The 16,641-nt window shown below is 44.8% G+C and overlaps 1 protein-coding gene across 1 annotated transcript in view; it reads left to right on the top strand.

Annotated features, from left to right (window-relative positions):
* Positions 1 to 16,641, top strand: part of ACVR1 (activin A receptor type 1) — a 70,779-nt gene extending 54,138 nt beyond the window's left edge. Inside the window, exons 6-10 of the mRNA XM_033165291.1 lie at positions 103 to 249; positions 1,546 to 1,821; positions 3,769 to 3,966; positions 14,495 to 14,625; positions 15,774 to 16,641. Of these exons, the coding sequence (XP_033021182.1) occupies positions 103 to 249; positions 1,546 to 1,821; positions 3,769 to 3,966; positions 14,495 to 14,625; positions 15,774 to 15,908 (887 nt within the window). The 3' untranslated portion in view covers positions 15,909 to 16,641. The remainder of the gene's footprint in view (positions 1 to 102; positions 250 to 1,545; positions 1,822 to 3,768; positions 3,967 to 14,494; positions 14,626 to 15,773) is intronic.

Raw genomic sequence — 16,641 nt, 5'->3', positions numbered from 1 at the left:
ATTTAGTTTCAAGTCTCTGCTCTGGTCTAGCCTGGAAGCACCCTACTATTTTCTTAATGAAGACTGCTGCTCAAATCCTGTGTATCTGTTTGCCTGTTCTAGGGAAAGGTCGATACGGTGAGGTCTGGAGAGGACAGTGGCAAGGAGAAAACGTTGCAGTAAAGATATTTTCTTCCCGAGACGAGAAGTCCTGGTTCAGGGAAACGGAATTGTACAATACTGTGTTGCTGAGGCATGAAAACATTTTAGGTGAGGATATTTTCTTAATGGCTTTTGTACACAGATAAAGGTGTGGGGAGCATTAAAAAAAGACCTGGACCCTGAGTCTACTGAACGCTGTAGTGCAAGGCTTTCTCCATCCCCTTTTAACTAAGTTTTTATCCACCTTAATCAAGAAAAACTTGACTCCTGCAGAAATATATCCTCACATGCGGTTTTCTGTTAGCAAAACCATACTCATATCCACCGACCAAATACCATATGTGCACCATGATAAAAATGTTTTTAAGTATACCTCTGTGTAATCCTGTGTATTAAGCATTATGTCATTTCAGTACACATTTCCATTGCAGATAAGATGAAGCAGACTGTTAAAAACAGACTATATTTTCTAGAGATGGGGAACTTTTTCCAGCCCACCAGCCTCATCCTGTCATGGTCAACCATCTAGGGACTGTGTGCTGGTGGTTGGTTGGGACCAGAGACACAGCAACTGATACGGTTCCTAAATGTTGTACATTCCAGCCCATGCAAAAGTTTCTACCTGCCCCCCTCCGTCACATGTATGTGTATATACATACAGTATACTCGCATCATATCTGTCCATTCAGGCAAGCAATAAGTATCACATTTTAAAGACACATTCCAGGCAGGTGAAAACATTTGAGGAGAGCACAGGATGAGGCTGTTGAGTGGTTTGTCCTTCAGAGGAGCTGTGGTTTGTGGCCTGCCCCTGTGGGTCTAAGGTTCCCTATCCCCATGGAGTACGTACAGAAGAGACCATACATTCAGAAGAGACCATACGTTTACAGCAGTACCGTACCACTTTAATCAGCCATGCCTTCCTCCAGAGAATCCTGGGAGCTGTAATTTGTTAAAGGAATTGAGAGTCCCCTGTTCCCCTCACAGAGCTACAATTCCCAGAGTTCCCTGGGACGGAGGATTGAATGTTAAGCCACTATGAGGACTGTAGTTCCGTGAGGGGAGTAACAACTCTTGGCACCCTTAACAAACTACAGCTCCCGGGATTCTTTGGAGGAAGCCGTGATCCTGCTTTAAATGCGTAGTGCAGCTGAGGCCTTGGTAGGCATGGGTTCAGAGTATTGACAGTAACAGACTTGTATGTGCATTGCCATTTTGTAGACGGTTACGCCCTTTTCAGTCAACAAGCTGAGATTGTGGGTTTGAAAGCTACTGTAGAATTTAACATGGAGGAAAACAACACTGCAGCCTGCATCTTGCATTGCCTAATTCTGGAGAGAATTTAGATAGTGGGGGGAAGGAAGCCCCTGATCTTTCACCTGATGTTTCTTCTCCTTCTTTCAGGGTTTATTGCCTCAGATATGACCTCTCGGAATTCCAGCACTCAGTTGTGGCTAATCACCCACTACCATGAGATGGGCTCTTTGTATGACTATCTGCAACTCACGACGCTTGACACAGTGAGCTGCCTGCGGATAGTCTTGTCTATAGCTAGCGGCCTTGCACATTTGCACATAGAGATATTTGGGACCCAAGGGAAACCTGCCATTGCTCACCGAGACTTGAAGAGTAAAAACATCCTGGTTAAGAAAAACGGACAGTGTTGCATAGCAGACCTAGGTGAGTGGTTTTCCCTTCTCCTTCTTTTTGCATTTTAAGTAAGCAGTCCTTAAATAACCCGATGCAATTCTTGAGGACCTTTCTTTATTTGGATTTGAGACTTTATGGGGACGGGGCAAGGAATTGTTCTTCATCCACTAGAGGGCGCACATCATTTTAAAGTCTCGCTCCTGTCTGCGGAATCTTGCATACTATTTTCTGATGTTGTTTATACAGCCCTGTAATGGATATCCTTCATACATGGTTTTAGAGACACATGTGTGGGAGTAATAAAAAATAAGGAGGGGAAGAACCAGCAATGGCATCATGAATGAAGGCTTTTTTCTCTTCAGGACAGCAGCTAGAGTATTTGCTACCGCTGCCATCGCCCTTAGGTGTGATTCTAGGTTTCAGCTTAGAGTCCAGGTGCTGCTCTGGGACAAGGATCCAACTGTGATTATAGCTTCCTTTGAGCCTGTTATCATTTGGGATAATGTTCTGCCTTGTTGGGGTTGATATTTCCCAACACCTCCCAGGGCCAGTTTAACACTGCCACCTACTGCTTAAATTAAAGTGTGGGTTGGCCATTCTGTGGTAGAGGCATCAGGGATTTACGGCACTTCTAAGGCAGAAGCAGGAGAGCCTATGAACCTGGTTTCTGGACTGTCACACTCACACTCTTGCCTTGCCCTCCCATGCTGCACTGCTGCCTCATTAGATGGGAGCAAAACCATCCCAGGTCATGGGGATTGTGGGTAATAGAAGCATCCGTACTGCAGATCTGCACCGGCACTATCACATGTAGGACTGAGGATTGGGGTGATCATTCTGTGATATTATAGCAGTGGACAAAGCTTCATTGTAACTTTTGAATGAATGTTTTAATATTAAAAAAAGAAAATGCAGCATGGAATCTCTTATGTCGCCTATCAGAATGGCTATCCCCGTATTCTAGATCACCACATCTACACAGGACACTTTAAACTATGAATAAGCCAAGGGACCTTATGTGTGATATATTATTTGCACTGCCCAAACGATAGCCTGTCAATTGGATTGTTCTGTCCCATGCAGGATTGTATCTTTCTGAAAACTTTGCATGCATGGATCTTGCAGTCCCTTTGAATTTATATGGGGCTGCTTAGTTACTGTATACAGTTGTCCCCTTCAACAAAGATTTCATTGGCATATCTGAGATACAAAGTAAAGATGTTTTCACTTTTAAGTGCTCCATGTTGCCCAGCAATATTTATATTGATGATGGACTCATGAAAGGTCTGTTTGTCTGGCCTTTGCCTTACTGTAAACGGTCATTCGTTTTTCAGTGGTTGTTAGTTTACTTACTTAAAATTGCTGCTATATCTCAATTTTAAGCTGTTTGGTGGTTGGAGCAGAATGAAAACTGTAGTTTGCATACTGTATTTTGTTTTTAAGGTGTTTACTTTCTGGTGACCATATATGTCTGTGGTTTATTTTTGGAAGGTGTTTGATTTGACCCATTTTTACGGTCACAGCTGTCCTTGCATTAGCCTTCGCCGCACTTTTGGTTCCATCGATTTCTTCAAACGCTCACCTTGAACCTTGGGAGTTAAGATTTATCCCCACCCCTCCCCCTTATAGCAGATGTGTGAACAGGATAATGGCTATGAAGCACTCAGTCTGCTGGACCACAATATATTCCCACCACATAAACACTAGTCTAGTGGTGTCGTTGTGTCGCTGCTTAGATTTTCTATGACTGGGTGTTGTTTTAGAGTTACTTTACAAATGTCTTCCTAATCTCTTAGAGTAGGTATAGGCCAGGGGAAAGGGCCATATCCCAGTGTTTACCAAGCAGGAGGTCCTAGGTTCAATTCATGACACGATGGCACTTTGTAGCTGAAAAATATGTGGCAATGGTAACAGGTGGGCTCCCTTCGAGCTGAAAGACCAACACTGACTTCACAGCTCTTCTGTTTGCAATTACAGGCCTCGCAGTCATGCACTCCCAAAGCACTAATCAGTTGGATGTGGGAAACAACCCCCGTGTGGGTACCAAGCGCTACATGGCACCAGAAGTCTTAGATGAAACCATCCAAGTGGACTGCTTTGACTCTTACAAACGGGTTGATATCTGGGCATTTGGACTGGTCCTTTGGGAAGTAGCCAGGCGTATGGTGAGCAATGGTGAGTATCTATTTCTCTCTAGAATTAGTTGCATGAATCCATTGGCCACCAAAGGTGAAAAGCATCTCTTGTATCTTCCTTAGTAGTAAGTGGTTTCAAGTTTTCTATCCTGGTATTTGTGCCTTAAATTGCACTGAAAACCTACCTACTTCGCAGGATTTGGTCCGCCACTTTTCTGGACATGCCTCTTGCCCTCCACCCTGCCCCAAATACTATTTCAAATTGTGTGTGTGTGTGTGTGTGTGTGTGTGTGCAAAAATAGGCACTTTATGAATTCCAAGTCAAATTCCAATGTTCTTTATTACGTTCGCCGCCAACTACATTAAAAAAGTGAGGTGGTATAAAGAAACTCATAGATCACAACAGATTTCTCAGCTTATGACAGTGGGTCAAAGCTGTTCAGATTACCCCACTTGCCTTTACAATATCTCTGTTTAAGCATTCATTCATTCAGTTTATATAGCTGAAACTTAAACATGGGACCACATCAAGGTTTACCTTAAATGATCAGGAGGGGGGCAGCAAGTTCTGTAAGGGGGAAAGCTGGTACTCCTCCAGATGTTTTGGACTACATCTCTCACCAGACCCAGTCAGTAAACACTTTCCTTGATAATTAATATTTCACTGCTAAAGTTCTAAGTAAGGCAAGGAAATCACCTTGGGGTTTCATAGAATCCCATGCCTGTGGCAGGGAGAATTCATCCTTACAGCAACATGGCTTAAGGAGGATTGCTTTGCCCTCCTTTGCCTTCCTACTGAGGCATCGCCTGACAGCGGAATAATGGAGATGGATTTGCCATGGAGAAGACTCCTCTTTTCTTTTCTTTTTTTGGTAGCATCAGCACTAGTACTGGGTCGGTCGGTGGCATTTTAAACAATGTGTACCGTATATCGCGGCGTATAAGACGACTTTTTAAGCCCGAAAAATCTTCTCTGAAGTCGGGGGTCGTCTTGTACGCCGGCAACATCATGACCCGGAGTTCCGCCCCGCCACTGGCTGCATGGAGCCTCTCCCCGGCGCTTCAGCCGCCATGGAGCCCGGGCTGGGCGTGGGCGGCAAGCGCGGAGGCTTCCTGTGCGGCGACGGGGAGCTTCTCCCCGCTGCCCCAGGCGTCGCTACCGACGCCTCAGCAGCCGCGGAGGCCGTCCTGCGCTTCAGCAGGAAGCGCGGAGGCCTCCTTTGGGGCGACGGGGAGCTTCTCCCCGCTGCCCCAGGCGTCGCTACCGACGCCTCAGCAGCCGTGGAGGCCGTCCTGCGCTTCAGCAGGAAGCGCGGAGGCCTCCTTTGGGGCGACGGGGAGCTTCTCCCCGCTGCCCCAGGCGTCGCTACCGACGCCTCAGCAGCCGCGGAGGCCGTCCTGCGCTTCAGCAGGAAGCGCGGAGGCCTCCTTTGGGGCGACGGGGAGCTTCTCCCCGCTGCCCCAGGCGTCGCTACCGACGCCTCAGCAGCCGCGGAGGCCGTCCTGCGCTTCAGCAGGAAGCGCGGAGGCCTCCTTTGGGGCGACGGGGAGCTTCTCCCCGCTGCCCCAGGCGTCGCTACCGACGCCTCAGCAGCCGCGGAGGCCGTCCTGCGCTTCAGCAGGAAGCGCGGAGGCCTCCTTTGGGGCGACGGGGAGCTTCTCCCCGCTGCCCCAGGCGTCGCTACCGACGCCTCAGCAGCCGGGGAGGCCGTCCTGCGCTTCAGCAGGAAGCGCGGAGGCCTCCTTTGGGGCGATGGGGAGCTTCTCCCCGCTGCCCCAGGCGTCGCTACCGACGCCTCAGCAGCCGGGGAGGCCGTCCTGCGCTTCAGCAGGAAGCGCGGAGGCCTCCTTTGCGGCGACGGGGAGCTTCTCCCCGCTGCCCCAGGCGTCGCTGCCGCCGCCTCAGCAGCCATGGGGGCCGCTGTGCGCTTGGGCGGCAAGCGCGGAAATCTCCTGTGTGGCGCGGGGGACGCTCTCCCCGCCGCTGCCGCCGCCTCAGCAGCCATGGATCCCGGGCTGGGTGAGTATACCCCAAACTCTGTTTTTTCACATTAAAAGTTGGGGGGTCGTCTTATACGCCGAGTCGCCTTATACGCCGCGATATACGGTATGTACAATCTCAAGAATCTAAATGGCATAGGAGTTCTTTCAAGTAAAGCTGTTTAAAGGAACAGTGTACTGAATCCTAAGGCATCTGTAGAAGTGAGAATACATTTTTAAGGCCAATTGGAGCAGCACCCTATTGGAAAGTTCAAAAGTAGTACGTGGATCTTTCTTACATGCTTAGCGGCGGACATTTTGTTTTGCAGGTGTGTGTAATAAACTTTCAGTGGTCACCTTTCTTAGCTTTTGGAACCCTTGGAGGGTTGTAAACCTGGGAGCCACATGCCAGAGGCAATGGCTGTGACTCTTCTTTTGTACTGCTGGGTGCATTCCAGCTACAGAAAAGACAAGAGGCCTCTCTACACATGCACTCACCTGCACCTCTCCCTCCTCTATCAAGGCAAGAAAGAGCCATGATCACAGTTCTTGCCAGGGACAAAAGAACTCAAGGAGAGCACCGAGCAAATATTGTGAGTAGAGTGACCTTGGGAAAGGGAATGGCTTGGGTAGAGTTTTGAGGGCTGATCAGAGATGCTTGGAGTGCTGGATTTGGCCCACAGGAGTGAGTTTCCTCCCTCTATTTTAAAGTAGCAGCCACGTACTGTATTGTGGAGCTGGAAACGGGATCGTTTTCTCTCCTAAGAAGAGTTGTTGGTTTTTTTGTTTTTTGTTTTAAGTGTGTGATAGGTCAGTTTCTCCCCATTTCTTTGGAAATATTACAAGACATGCAGGAATCAGTACAGTTTGTTTCGCATTCAGTTGCTTGGTTTCATGTTCTGTCCTGTGTCTGTACAAGCACACCAGTGGTTTTCCACCTGGATTTTCCTCTGCCAGTCAGAAGAGCAGGCTCCCCAACTTTGCCATTGAATAGGGTACCTGCTTTCAGCTAGCACTTTCCCTGCTTTTATGGAGCAAAGGTATACAGGGCAGCCCATGACATTCAAGAGGTAATGGAAGCCTCAGTGCAGCAAGCCTGGATGAGTTGGGAGGAACACATGGAGAATATGTAGCTGACACAGTACCTGTTGACCTTGGATGGCCATTGCTTATTCTTACATTTATATCCCACCTTTCTTCCATTATGGAACATACATTTGTTTCCCAAGTGGTCTCCTATCCATTGCATTGACCTGACTTACATATCTTCAGAAAGGTGGTGACCTTCAGAGCATGCACAGACAGACCATACTTTGCTTCCAGAAAAGTAGCCATAGGGTTGATGATGGTCATGCATAGCCAGTCATCATTTGGCATGTTCCTTAATAGCACCTTGGCTTTAAAAGGTTCATTTCCCCCCCCCCCCACGAAAAGGTGAAGTGAGTAGGGATTGAGTGGAACTAGGACAAAATTCACCTGGAAGTTGCTGCTAGAACCTGTTGTGTGAAATGGACATGGGGGAATTTCACATTGGTATGGGTCCTCCTAGAACCGTTAAATGACCAGTCTTCTTTTGTGCCTAACAATATCAAAGAAACACTGCATCACCTATTGTTTATCTATAGAGAGCTCTCATGTTTCCGAGTGATTTCTCAGAAATATGGGGAAGTTAGGGCAGGTATAGGCAAACTCAGCCCTCCAGATGTTTTGGGACTACAACTCCCATCATCCCTGACCACTGGTCCTGTTAGCTAGGGATGATGGGAGTTGTAGCCCCAAAACATCTGGAGGGCCGAGTTTGCCCATGCTTGAATTAGGGTGTGCATTGGATCCAAGTGAATCAAGAACCCATGAAACAATTTGTGGCATATTGGAGGTGCGGACACTGCTGACAGGGAGGAAGTGGGAGACAACGATCTACTAAAAGCAAAACCAAACCAGAATTTCCACCATGATTTTGGAACCTTCAGAGGAGGCACCCAGACTGCTGCTGCCTTTTTAGTCCAGGGGTCAGCTCTTCTTGTTCCTTCTCGCTGTCTAAGCATACCAGGACTAGAATTGAGGATGAGATGAGGGTGCATTTCCTCTCATCTCCTGCAACATGGGTCAGAATTGTTGAGCCTTAAGTTCTCTGTTTATTACCTGTTTTATGGATTATATTTCATTAGTTCAAAGACATTTCTCTTTTAAAATAATCCATTTTATTCTGGTTGAATAGAAGGAAACTATGGCAGGGTTCATTATGACGGCGTTATGACAGTGTAGATCAGAGGTTATGGTGACTTTCTTCAGTGGGTCTGGTGCCAGAAGCAGCCCCATAGGAGCCTTAAAACTTTGGCTTTGTTAATTGTATTTTTTAAAAACACACACCAAAAAAACACATTGGAGTAAAAGCCAAACAGCTTCTTCTTCTACTGTAATACAGTCAACAAGTCTCTGTTAGCGGGGATGGTGAACCCATGTCTGATTGGCCTTATCTGTCTGCCGAGCCACTTCCTTCTTCTTTAGTGATCACTCGTAACTGAGTAAGATTGTCTTCCATGAACACGGTCTTCACAGTGAGTCTGTAAGTGACTGTGGAGGGCAATTCTGGATCAACACGTCCCTCCACAGTGGGGACATAGGTTTCCAGAAAGGAGTTGATCATGGTGAGGGGTTGCCAAACGTGCCTTCCTTTTAGTATGTTTCTCCCTTTCATCCCAAGTTTGAGCATCTTCAAAGCCCATGACACCTTTGGTAAAGGCTGTTCTCCTATTGGAGCACTCACAGGCCGTGTTTCCCAGTTGTCGGTGTTTATACTACATTTTTAAAGATTTGCCCTAAGAGAGTCTTTATTTTTTTTTTTATAAGAATTTATTGGCATTTTTCTATAACAACATATACCCACACCCACACCTACAATTAAACAAATGCAAAACACATAGAACAAATACAAACAGTGTCAAGTTTTCTTATTGCATCTTTCTAGGAAAAAAAAAAATTCTATTTCCGTATCTTGACTATTGACTTCCCCTGTCTTTTCACCTTCGAGTTTATATCTTAAGTCTATTTTATAACCATTTCTCCTAACAAAAAAAAAGAAGTTAAATTCAGTTGTATAATTACAATCAATTATATCTTCAACATTTTACTAAAAATACATCACTACATCTTGATCACAATCCTCTTATTCCATAAACATAATCCACTTAGATTTACTTTACTTATACTCCACCTCACTGATCTTCACAGCTTATTCGATCAAATCTATCTCTTCTATCCTTAAGATTGCTGCTAATAACATGATAACTTGAAATATCTCCTTTCATGTTCAAATAAAGAATATAACAGAAAATTGTTGACAGTATTCACCCTCCGATTTCAGTTTACCATATCAGGCTACCTTAAGTATTACTTAATACTTCACCCCACACCCCCTCTGTCCATTATTCTTCTCCTGGTGGTTTCAACACTAAACTTCCATGTAGCTTCCCTCTCCAAACGTCCACAGATCCAGGCACAGTCCAAACCTCTCCTTGCCACGAGTTCAGAGGTATCCATCTCATCATCTCTCAGCTTCTTCGGTTCTTTGTAACATTCCTTTTCTTCTTGTAAATACCTTAATTCTCTGTCCCTGGCCCCCGAGCTCACACCTCGGGGACTGGATATAAAAAATCTTGACGTCGCCTTGGGGCTGCCACCCCCAGAAAGCGAATTTCTTCTCCGAAGTAGCTCACTCATCAGCCCTCTCAGCTCATTGGCAAGGGATTCTTCCAAAGTGTCAAAAGTTTTAAAAGCCTCCTCTGTGGGCAATTGGTTCCATTTCAGACCCCCACACAAGACTTTGACTTTTCTACAAAGCAATTCCACCTTCAAGGCAGTGAGTCTCTGTTCATCCGTTAATCCAGAGTTCAATACCAGTTCAAGGACGAAACCCAGCATACTGGCAGAGGAGGAGGAAGTGGGTATCATATTTCTACTCCCCTCTTTGTTCGTCGCCATTTTCCTGAGCTGGAGCGCAAATACCGCAACTTTAAATGGAGATATTTTCCTCTAATTAGCTTCCCGAAAGAAAAGTTTGCCAGTCTCATGTGTCAATTTTAAATACATTATAACCAGTTCTGTAGCAGCAATCACTCAGATTGGTTAGATTCTTGAGCTCGAAGGGAGGGAGGCAGGCTGCCCTTCTCCTTCCCCCCGGATCGTCCCAAAAGCACGATTTCACTCAGATTCTTTACTCACGACCACCGGGTTCCTTTAGCTCCATTCTTCACAGGTAGAACTTGGACGCTCACCGCGGGCTCTGTCGCCGCATTTGCATCCCGGTTGGGGCATGTCCCCGAAGCCCGGCTCCGGTTGTCCCTTCACCCCCACTCCCCCTTTACAGGGGGGCAGGGGAAGGGTTCGGAGCCTCCGCGGGCGCAGCCGGGGAGCCCAGGGTGCGGGACGCTCTTCCCGCACCCCAACCGGAGCCGCGCGCTGCGGTAGCGCGGCTCCTAACCCCCGGGATGGACAAGGCGCTTCGGACCCGAAGCAGCCTTCGACCACCCGACGATGGCGTCGCCGCCGGAAGTCTGCCCTAAGAGAGTCTTTAAACCTCTTTTGTTGACCACCAGCATTACACTTTCCATTTTTAAGTTTGGAATAGAGTAGTTGCTTTGGAAGATGATAATCAGGCATAGGAACAACATGATCAGTCCAACGAAGTTGATGTTGAAGAATAATTGATTTGACACTGGTGAACTTTGCTTCTTCCAGTACACTGGCATTAGTTCGCCTGTCTTCCCAAGTGATATATAAAATTTTCCAGAAATGGAATCTTTCGAGGAGTTGGAGATGGTGTTTATAAGTGGTCCATGTTTCACAAGCATACAGTAAGGTAGGTAGTACAATAGCTTTGTAAACAAGCATTTTGGTAAGGCCAAGCTTTTCGTTAGCTTCTGCGAAGATATTTAGGGTGGTTTGGAGGCCATCCTCTGAGTGTGCACACACTTTGTTGTCATCAGCATACTGAAGCTCTATGAAGGAAGTTATGGTAGCCTTACTCTTTGCTTTCAGCCTACTCAGATTAAAGAGCTTTCCATCTGCTCAATATATGATTTCTACTCCAATGTGGAGTTTCCCTTTGACAAAGTGTAGGATCATGGCGATGAAAATGATAAATAGAGTTGGGGCAATAACACAACCCTGTTTAACGCCTGATCCCACTGTGTGGTCCACTTTGAGAGCCATTGTTATCTGCGATGGTTGCTGCCATGTTATCATGGAGAAGTCAAAGTTCACAACTTTTATCTGGGCAGCCGATTTTCAGAAGAACAATGCACAGGTCATTACGATTTACAGTGTCGAAGGCCGTAGAGAGAGTAATAATTTTGGCATCCCTAAAGTCTGCTGGGATCTCCTCTCTCTTCCATATTTTTTTTGATGACCTTGTGAAGTTGTTGTGTAAATTCAGTTTTGCCCACTTTGAGGTATCCCATCAGATCCGCTGGCTTTGTTGTTTTTCATTTGGTTAATAGCTGTACACAAGTCTCCCAGATTTGGAGACACTGCAAGCTCATATCTAATCCATTTTTGTGGAATTTGTGAGGGGACCTCAGCAGCTACCGTACAGGGGAGTTGCAGTTAAGGAGATGCTGGTAATGTTCTTTCCAGTGCAGTGCAATAGCTTCTTTATGTTTTAGAAGTGTGGTACCGTCTGTTGAGCGTAGGAAGCATATGCCATGATTTATTGGCCCATAGATGGTCATTGTGGCTTTAAAGAAACGCATCATGAAACTCATCATGCATCATGAGTGTTGGCTAAATGCTGGATTACTTGAGCTTTTTTTTTTTTTTTAAATCCACCAGGTGTTCTTTAGTTCTCTGGTTCTTCTTTGAACCTCAGCCTTAGCGCTGGCATAAGTTTTATTCTTAGTGGCACAGTTTCTATCTCTTTGCCAGATCTGAAAGGCCTTCTTTTTCTTGTCAATAATGTGTTCAATCTCACTGTCATTCTCATCAAACCAGTCCTGGTGTTTCTTGGTTTGGTATCCAACAGGCTGCAATAATGGATGTTCTTAGCTTGGCCCACTGTTCCTTGATGTTGTCAGGGAACTCCAAAAGCAGATAGATGGTCCTTAAGAGTCGTTTGTGAGCAATCCCACTTAATAGGATCTTGAAGGGTTTGAGTGTTCATTTTGTGCTTTGGTTTCCTTCCTTGAAGCCTGCATCGAGGTATAATCTTGATAGTCATTATGGAACGTATTAATCGGTGATCTGTACAGCAGTCGTCAGCACCCGTACTAGGAAATCAGGCATATTTTCTCATCTTTGCAAAGGGGTACCTTTTCTCCCTCTGGTAAAATGCCATTGCTAGGAGGTCTTTCTGATCAGGAGAAAGGAAGGATGGCTGGAAGCGGATTAGTTTAGATGCCAGCATGAATGCACAAGAATGGGATTAATCTGTGGCCAATCCAAGTAAAAATAATTACATAAGGATTTGTATGAGCTAAATTAAATGCAGAAATAATTTCTGAATATCACTGCTAGGCTTTAAAGAGTACCTTCTAGATTTCTACAATTTTCTATCAGAAGTGTTGCAACCCAGATAGATTGGTGGGGTGTAAATAATAAAATTATTTTTATTATATAAACAAGTCACAAGCAGGAAGAGAAGCTTCTCTTGGCCGAGGATTCGGCATACATAGGTGAACCTAAGGGGCAAGGGAAGTTGGTGAAAAGGAGAGAGAAATGCCACGAACCTTGCGCCATAGTGCAGCTGGCAGCTGAATATGAGTGTTGGCATAGATACATGTGGCCTCACTGACCTGGCAGAAACGTGACTCATGTTGTATGTGCACTGCAATGCTGGGTGGAGTTGCTGGTGGGGACGCCAGGGGTCACCACCAGCTCTTGCCAGGTTCCTACTCTTGGGGATTTTATTTGCATGTGTTGCCTATCCTATCCTGTGGACTTGTCAAAAATGATAGACGAGCCATTGTCCCCAAAGGACTCTTCAGTAAGGCAGTAGATACAAAAGGCTGGTGAAGGAGGAGGCATTTAGAAGGAATTAATGCAGACTTGGTTAACCGTAAAAGAAAATTTCGATGCATTAGTGTCAAGTGTATTTACAACAGCATCTGATGTTTCAGGTGTGAAGGTCATTTTGTTGTCTTGGTGGGCAAGAACATCATTAACTTGTTCAGGGAAGTTTTTAATGTTTGATGTTTTTAATATTTGATGTTTTATTGTGTTTTTAATATTCTGTTGGGAGCTGCGCAGATTGGCTGAGGCAACTCAGTCAGACGGGAAGCACATAAATCATCCTATTAATCAGCATTCCTTCTACTACTTTTTCTGATTCTCAGGTGGTACCTTGTGAATCTAGATTTGCCAGATGTCCTGGTTTTATTGGGAAATAAAGCTTTGTGCCCCCCTTCCCTACATACTAATGAATGTTTTTTCAGTGGCAAAAAACTTTCAGGATCAAGTTATAAAGAAACAAAAGAAATCCTAACACATGCACAAATCGTTATCATTGCTGAACTGTGTTAACAAATAGTTTTCAATATAGAGCATATAATGAGTCATTAAGCTTTGAAAGGCAATGACATAAATGATCCAGTGTGCTAATTTCTTCTCCGTTGTTATTGATTTCCCCCCCAATAGTAAATCTCAATCCTGTCCTTTCTTTCACAGGATCCCAGGAAGCAAATAAACAAAGTAGTAAATTTTTAAAAAAGTATGTATGTATGTATGTGTATGTATATATGTATGTATGTATGTATGTATGTATGTATGTATGTATGTATGTATAACTAGCCTGTTTTCTTAAATGTAGATGGAGCAAAATATCACTCAAAGGAACATTTCTGAATTCCTTCCTGGATTATTCTTGCCAGGTTTTTCTCTCTCTCCTTAATAGTATGACATACAATGACTTACTCATAGGAGGTTCAAAATGGCTAAGGTGCTTTTAAAGTGGAATACTGTAGTGGAATACTGCATTTTATTTTTGTTTCCCAAGTAGTATCGAAGATACCCTGGTTTAATTTTATGGTTAAATCACACAGTGCAAAATAAATCTCATATTTGCTGCCAGAATACCAATGAAACTAATCTTGATACTTGGAAGATGGTTTTAAACAGGTTTTTAGGGATGTCCGATGCCTGGCATAGAATTGGGGTTCATTCTGTTGTTTTCTAAATGACTGTCCCATCTCATTCTGACTCTGCACAGGCCCTGTGTTGTCCAGTGTGGATTTAGGAGCATGTGTATACTGGAATCTTGAGTTCTTGTGTTTTTTCTCCCCCCACCTCCCCTCTGTCTCCAGATTATTTACCAAGACCCAGCAGCCTTGTTTGTAACTGTATTTGCCTTCTGTACATATGTTTTTCTTTGCAGAGTAAAGAACTGCATTCTAACCCACAGGGAGAACTGGCTGATTAATGTCTTGATTGTATTGTGCTATTAGAAATTCATTTCATAATATCGGTGAGATGTCACAAGTACTTAGCTTTGGCTAAGGCTCTGTGCTATGTAATAATGCACTGAACTTTGTCTTGCTAATGAAGATTCTGAAATGTATCGATGCAACTACAGGATCTATGTTGTGTTTTGGCCGTAGGTATTGTCGAAGACTACAAACCTCCATTTTATGACGTAGTGCCTAATGACCCCAGTTTTGAAGACATGAGGAAAGTCGTCTGTGTGGATCAGCAGAGGCCAAACATTCCCAACAGATGGTTTTCAGATCCTGTAAGTGCCCAGCCCATCACATCCTGCCATATTTCTTGTCTAGATCATCTTTTAAAAAACAAAACAATGCCTGCCATTGTGTTCCTAAACCTTGGGGACCCATATGTGGTTGGGCTACAACTCCCATCATCTCCAGCCAGCTTAACCAGAGGGTAGGCATGATGGCAGTTGTAGTCCAGTAACATCTAAGGACTCAAGGTTGAAGGACATTTGTGTATTCCTAAAAGGCAACGTATGTGCCCTTAAGATTGGGCATAATCTTAAGGGACATGGGGTGCATGGTCACAGAAATTAACCCTTGCCCTGAGAATAGCTATTATTTTTCTCAGGGTGGGGTGGGGGCTAACTCTACATAACAGTGATGCCAAATCATTGTTAAGCTTCATTGACTATAGAAGAGGTGGGGGAACCTTTTTGGCCTTGTAGGTGATGTTTGACAGGTGTGTGGGAGTGCTCATCTGCCACTCAAGACAATGTCAGTATGACACAAGACTGACAGGTGGGCTGTCCTACTGCTCAAAGCTTTGCCTCCCCTTTCCCCCTCCCTGCTACAGCAGTGGCAGGGGAATGAAGGTGCAAAGATTCCCCTTTCTTTCACCCCTTTCTTTGACTGCGCACACCTGTTTCCTGAGCAGAATTTAACCCCTGTTTGTCAGCTGATGAGTAGGGGGTTGAGCAGGCATAGGCAAACTCTGGCCCTCCAGATGTTTGGGACTACAATTCCCATCATCCCTAGCTAACAGGACCAGTGGTCAGGGATGATGGGAATTGTAGTCCCAAACATCTGGAGGGCCGGAGTTTGCCTATGCCTGGGGTTGAGTCTTGCCGCCTTGCCCGTAAGAGCCTATTTCCTGCTGAGAACAGGTATTTACAGCCATGCAAGATGAATCATGCCCTCTTGCCCATCAGCTGACATCATCAGTGACGTCACCTGGTTGGTGGGTATGGTTCGCAGAAAACTGCTTTGCATGTCCATTTGGACCCCTTGGCAGGCCAAGAATGACCCAGGACTGGTTGTTCCCCACCTTTGGACTACAGCTTGGTGTGGTGTCTGAAATGATCTTATATAGATTCTTGAAGTCTACTGAGATTTGCAAGGACAGTGTTTCCAAACTTGAACTGAACACCCATTTACCTTTCCTTTTCAGACGTTAACTTCCCTTGCCAAGTTGATGAAAGAATGCTGGTACCACAATCCATCAGCCAGATTAACAGCGCTGCGTATTAAAAAGACTTTGACCAAAATCGACAATTCCTTAGATAAGCTCAAAGCTGACTGTTGATAACCAACACCTGATGCTGACAGGACATCATGGCTTGTGTCCCGCATGGAAGAATGGCTTGATGAATTCTAGGATCCGGCCACAAGTGGCTTCAAACATAGGCAGAGTTGTTTACCTAACCAGCCATTGAAAAGGAAATAGACCCATGTGAGCCTTAATCGGTGACTGTCCGTGGTATTTTACAAATGGCCAATCTGTAAAGACTTAATGCTGAATCTATGGTGGCCTATGGAAGGAAGGAAGGAAAGAAGAGAAGTCCTAAGACAAAAGTGGGGCATTAAAACCATGGCTTTTTTTTATTTCATGAAAAGAAACAAAAAGGAAAGTGTCTCCTTGTCTCGCTCCCAAGTGGAAGTGGTCAATTCGAATCAGCAATATTGCCTGCGCTTCTCTTTATTGCACTAGGGATTCCTTGCATTCCTTACTTGCACTGTTACGGTTTAATTTGAAAGATATGACTTGCCAAAAATATGATTGGCCCTGTACTCATTGATATGGTTTTTTAAAAAAATGATAATAATAGGATATCCAATTTGGGAAACTGAACTTGTAACTGACTCTTTTTATTATTATTTTAAAGCTGCATTTTACATATGTGTACCGTTTACAATAATGCTGGATGCTAGGAATTATTGTTTATAAGGAAACTGCGAACTTTTATTTATTATTAGTGCACTTAACAGTTTTTAAATACTGAGGAAAGTGCGAATAGTCAAAAGCTTATTTTTATGTG

Source organism: Lacerta agilis, chromosome 1 (assembly GCF_009819535.1).
Source record: "Lacerta agilis isolate rLacAgi1 chromosome 1, rLacAgi1.pri, whole genome shotgun sequence".
NCBI lineage: Eukaryota > Metazoa > Chordata > Lepidosauria > Squamata > Lacertidae > Lacerta > Lacerta agilis.
Note: the sequence above shows the minus strand (reverse complement) of the source record. Positions and strands in the feature narration are given on the sequence as shown.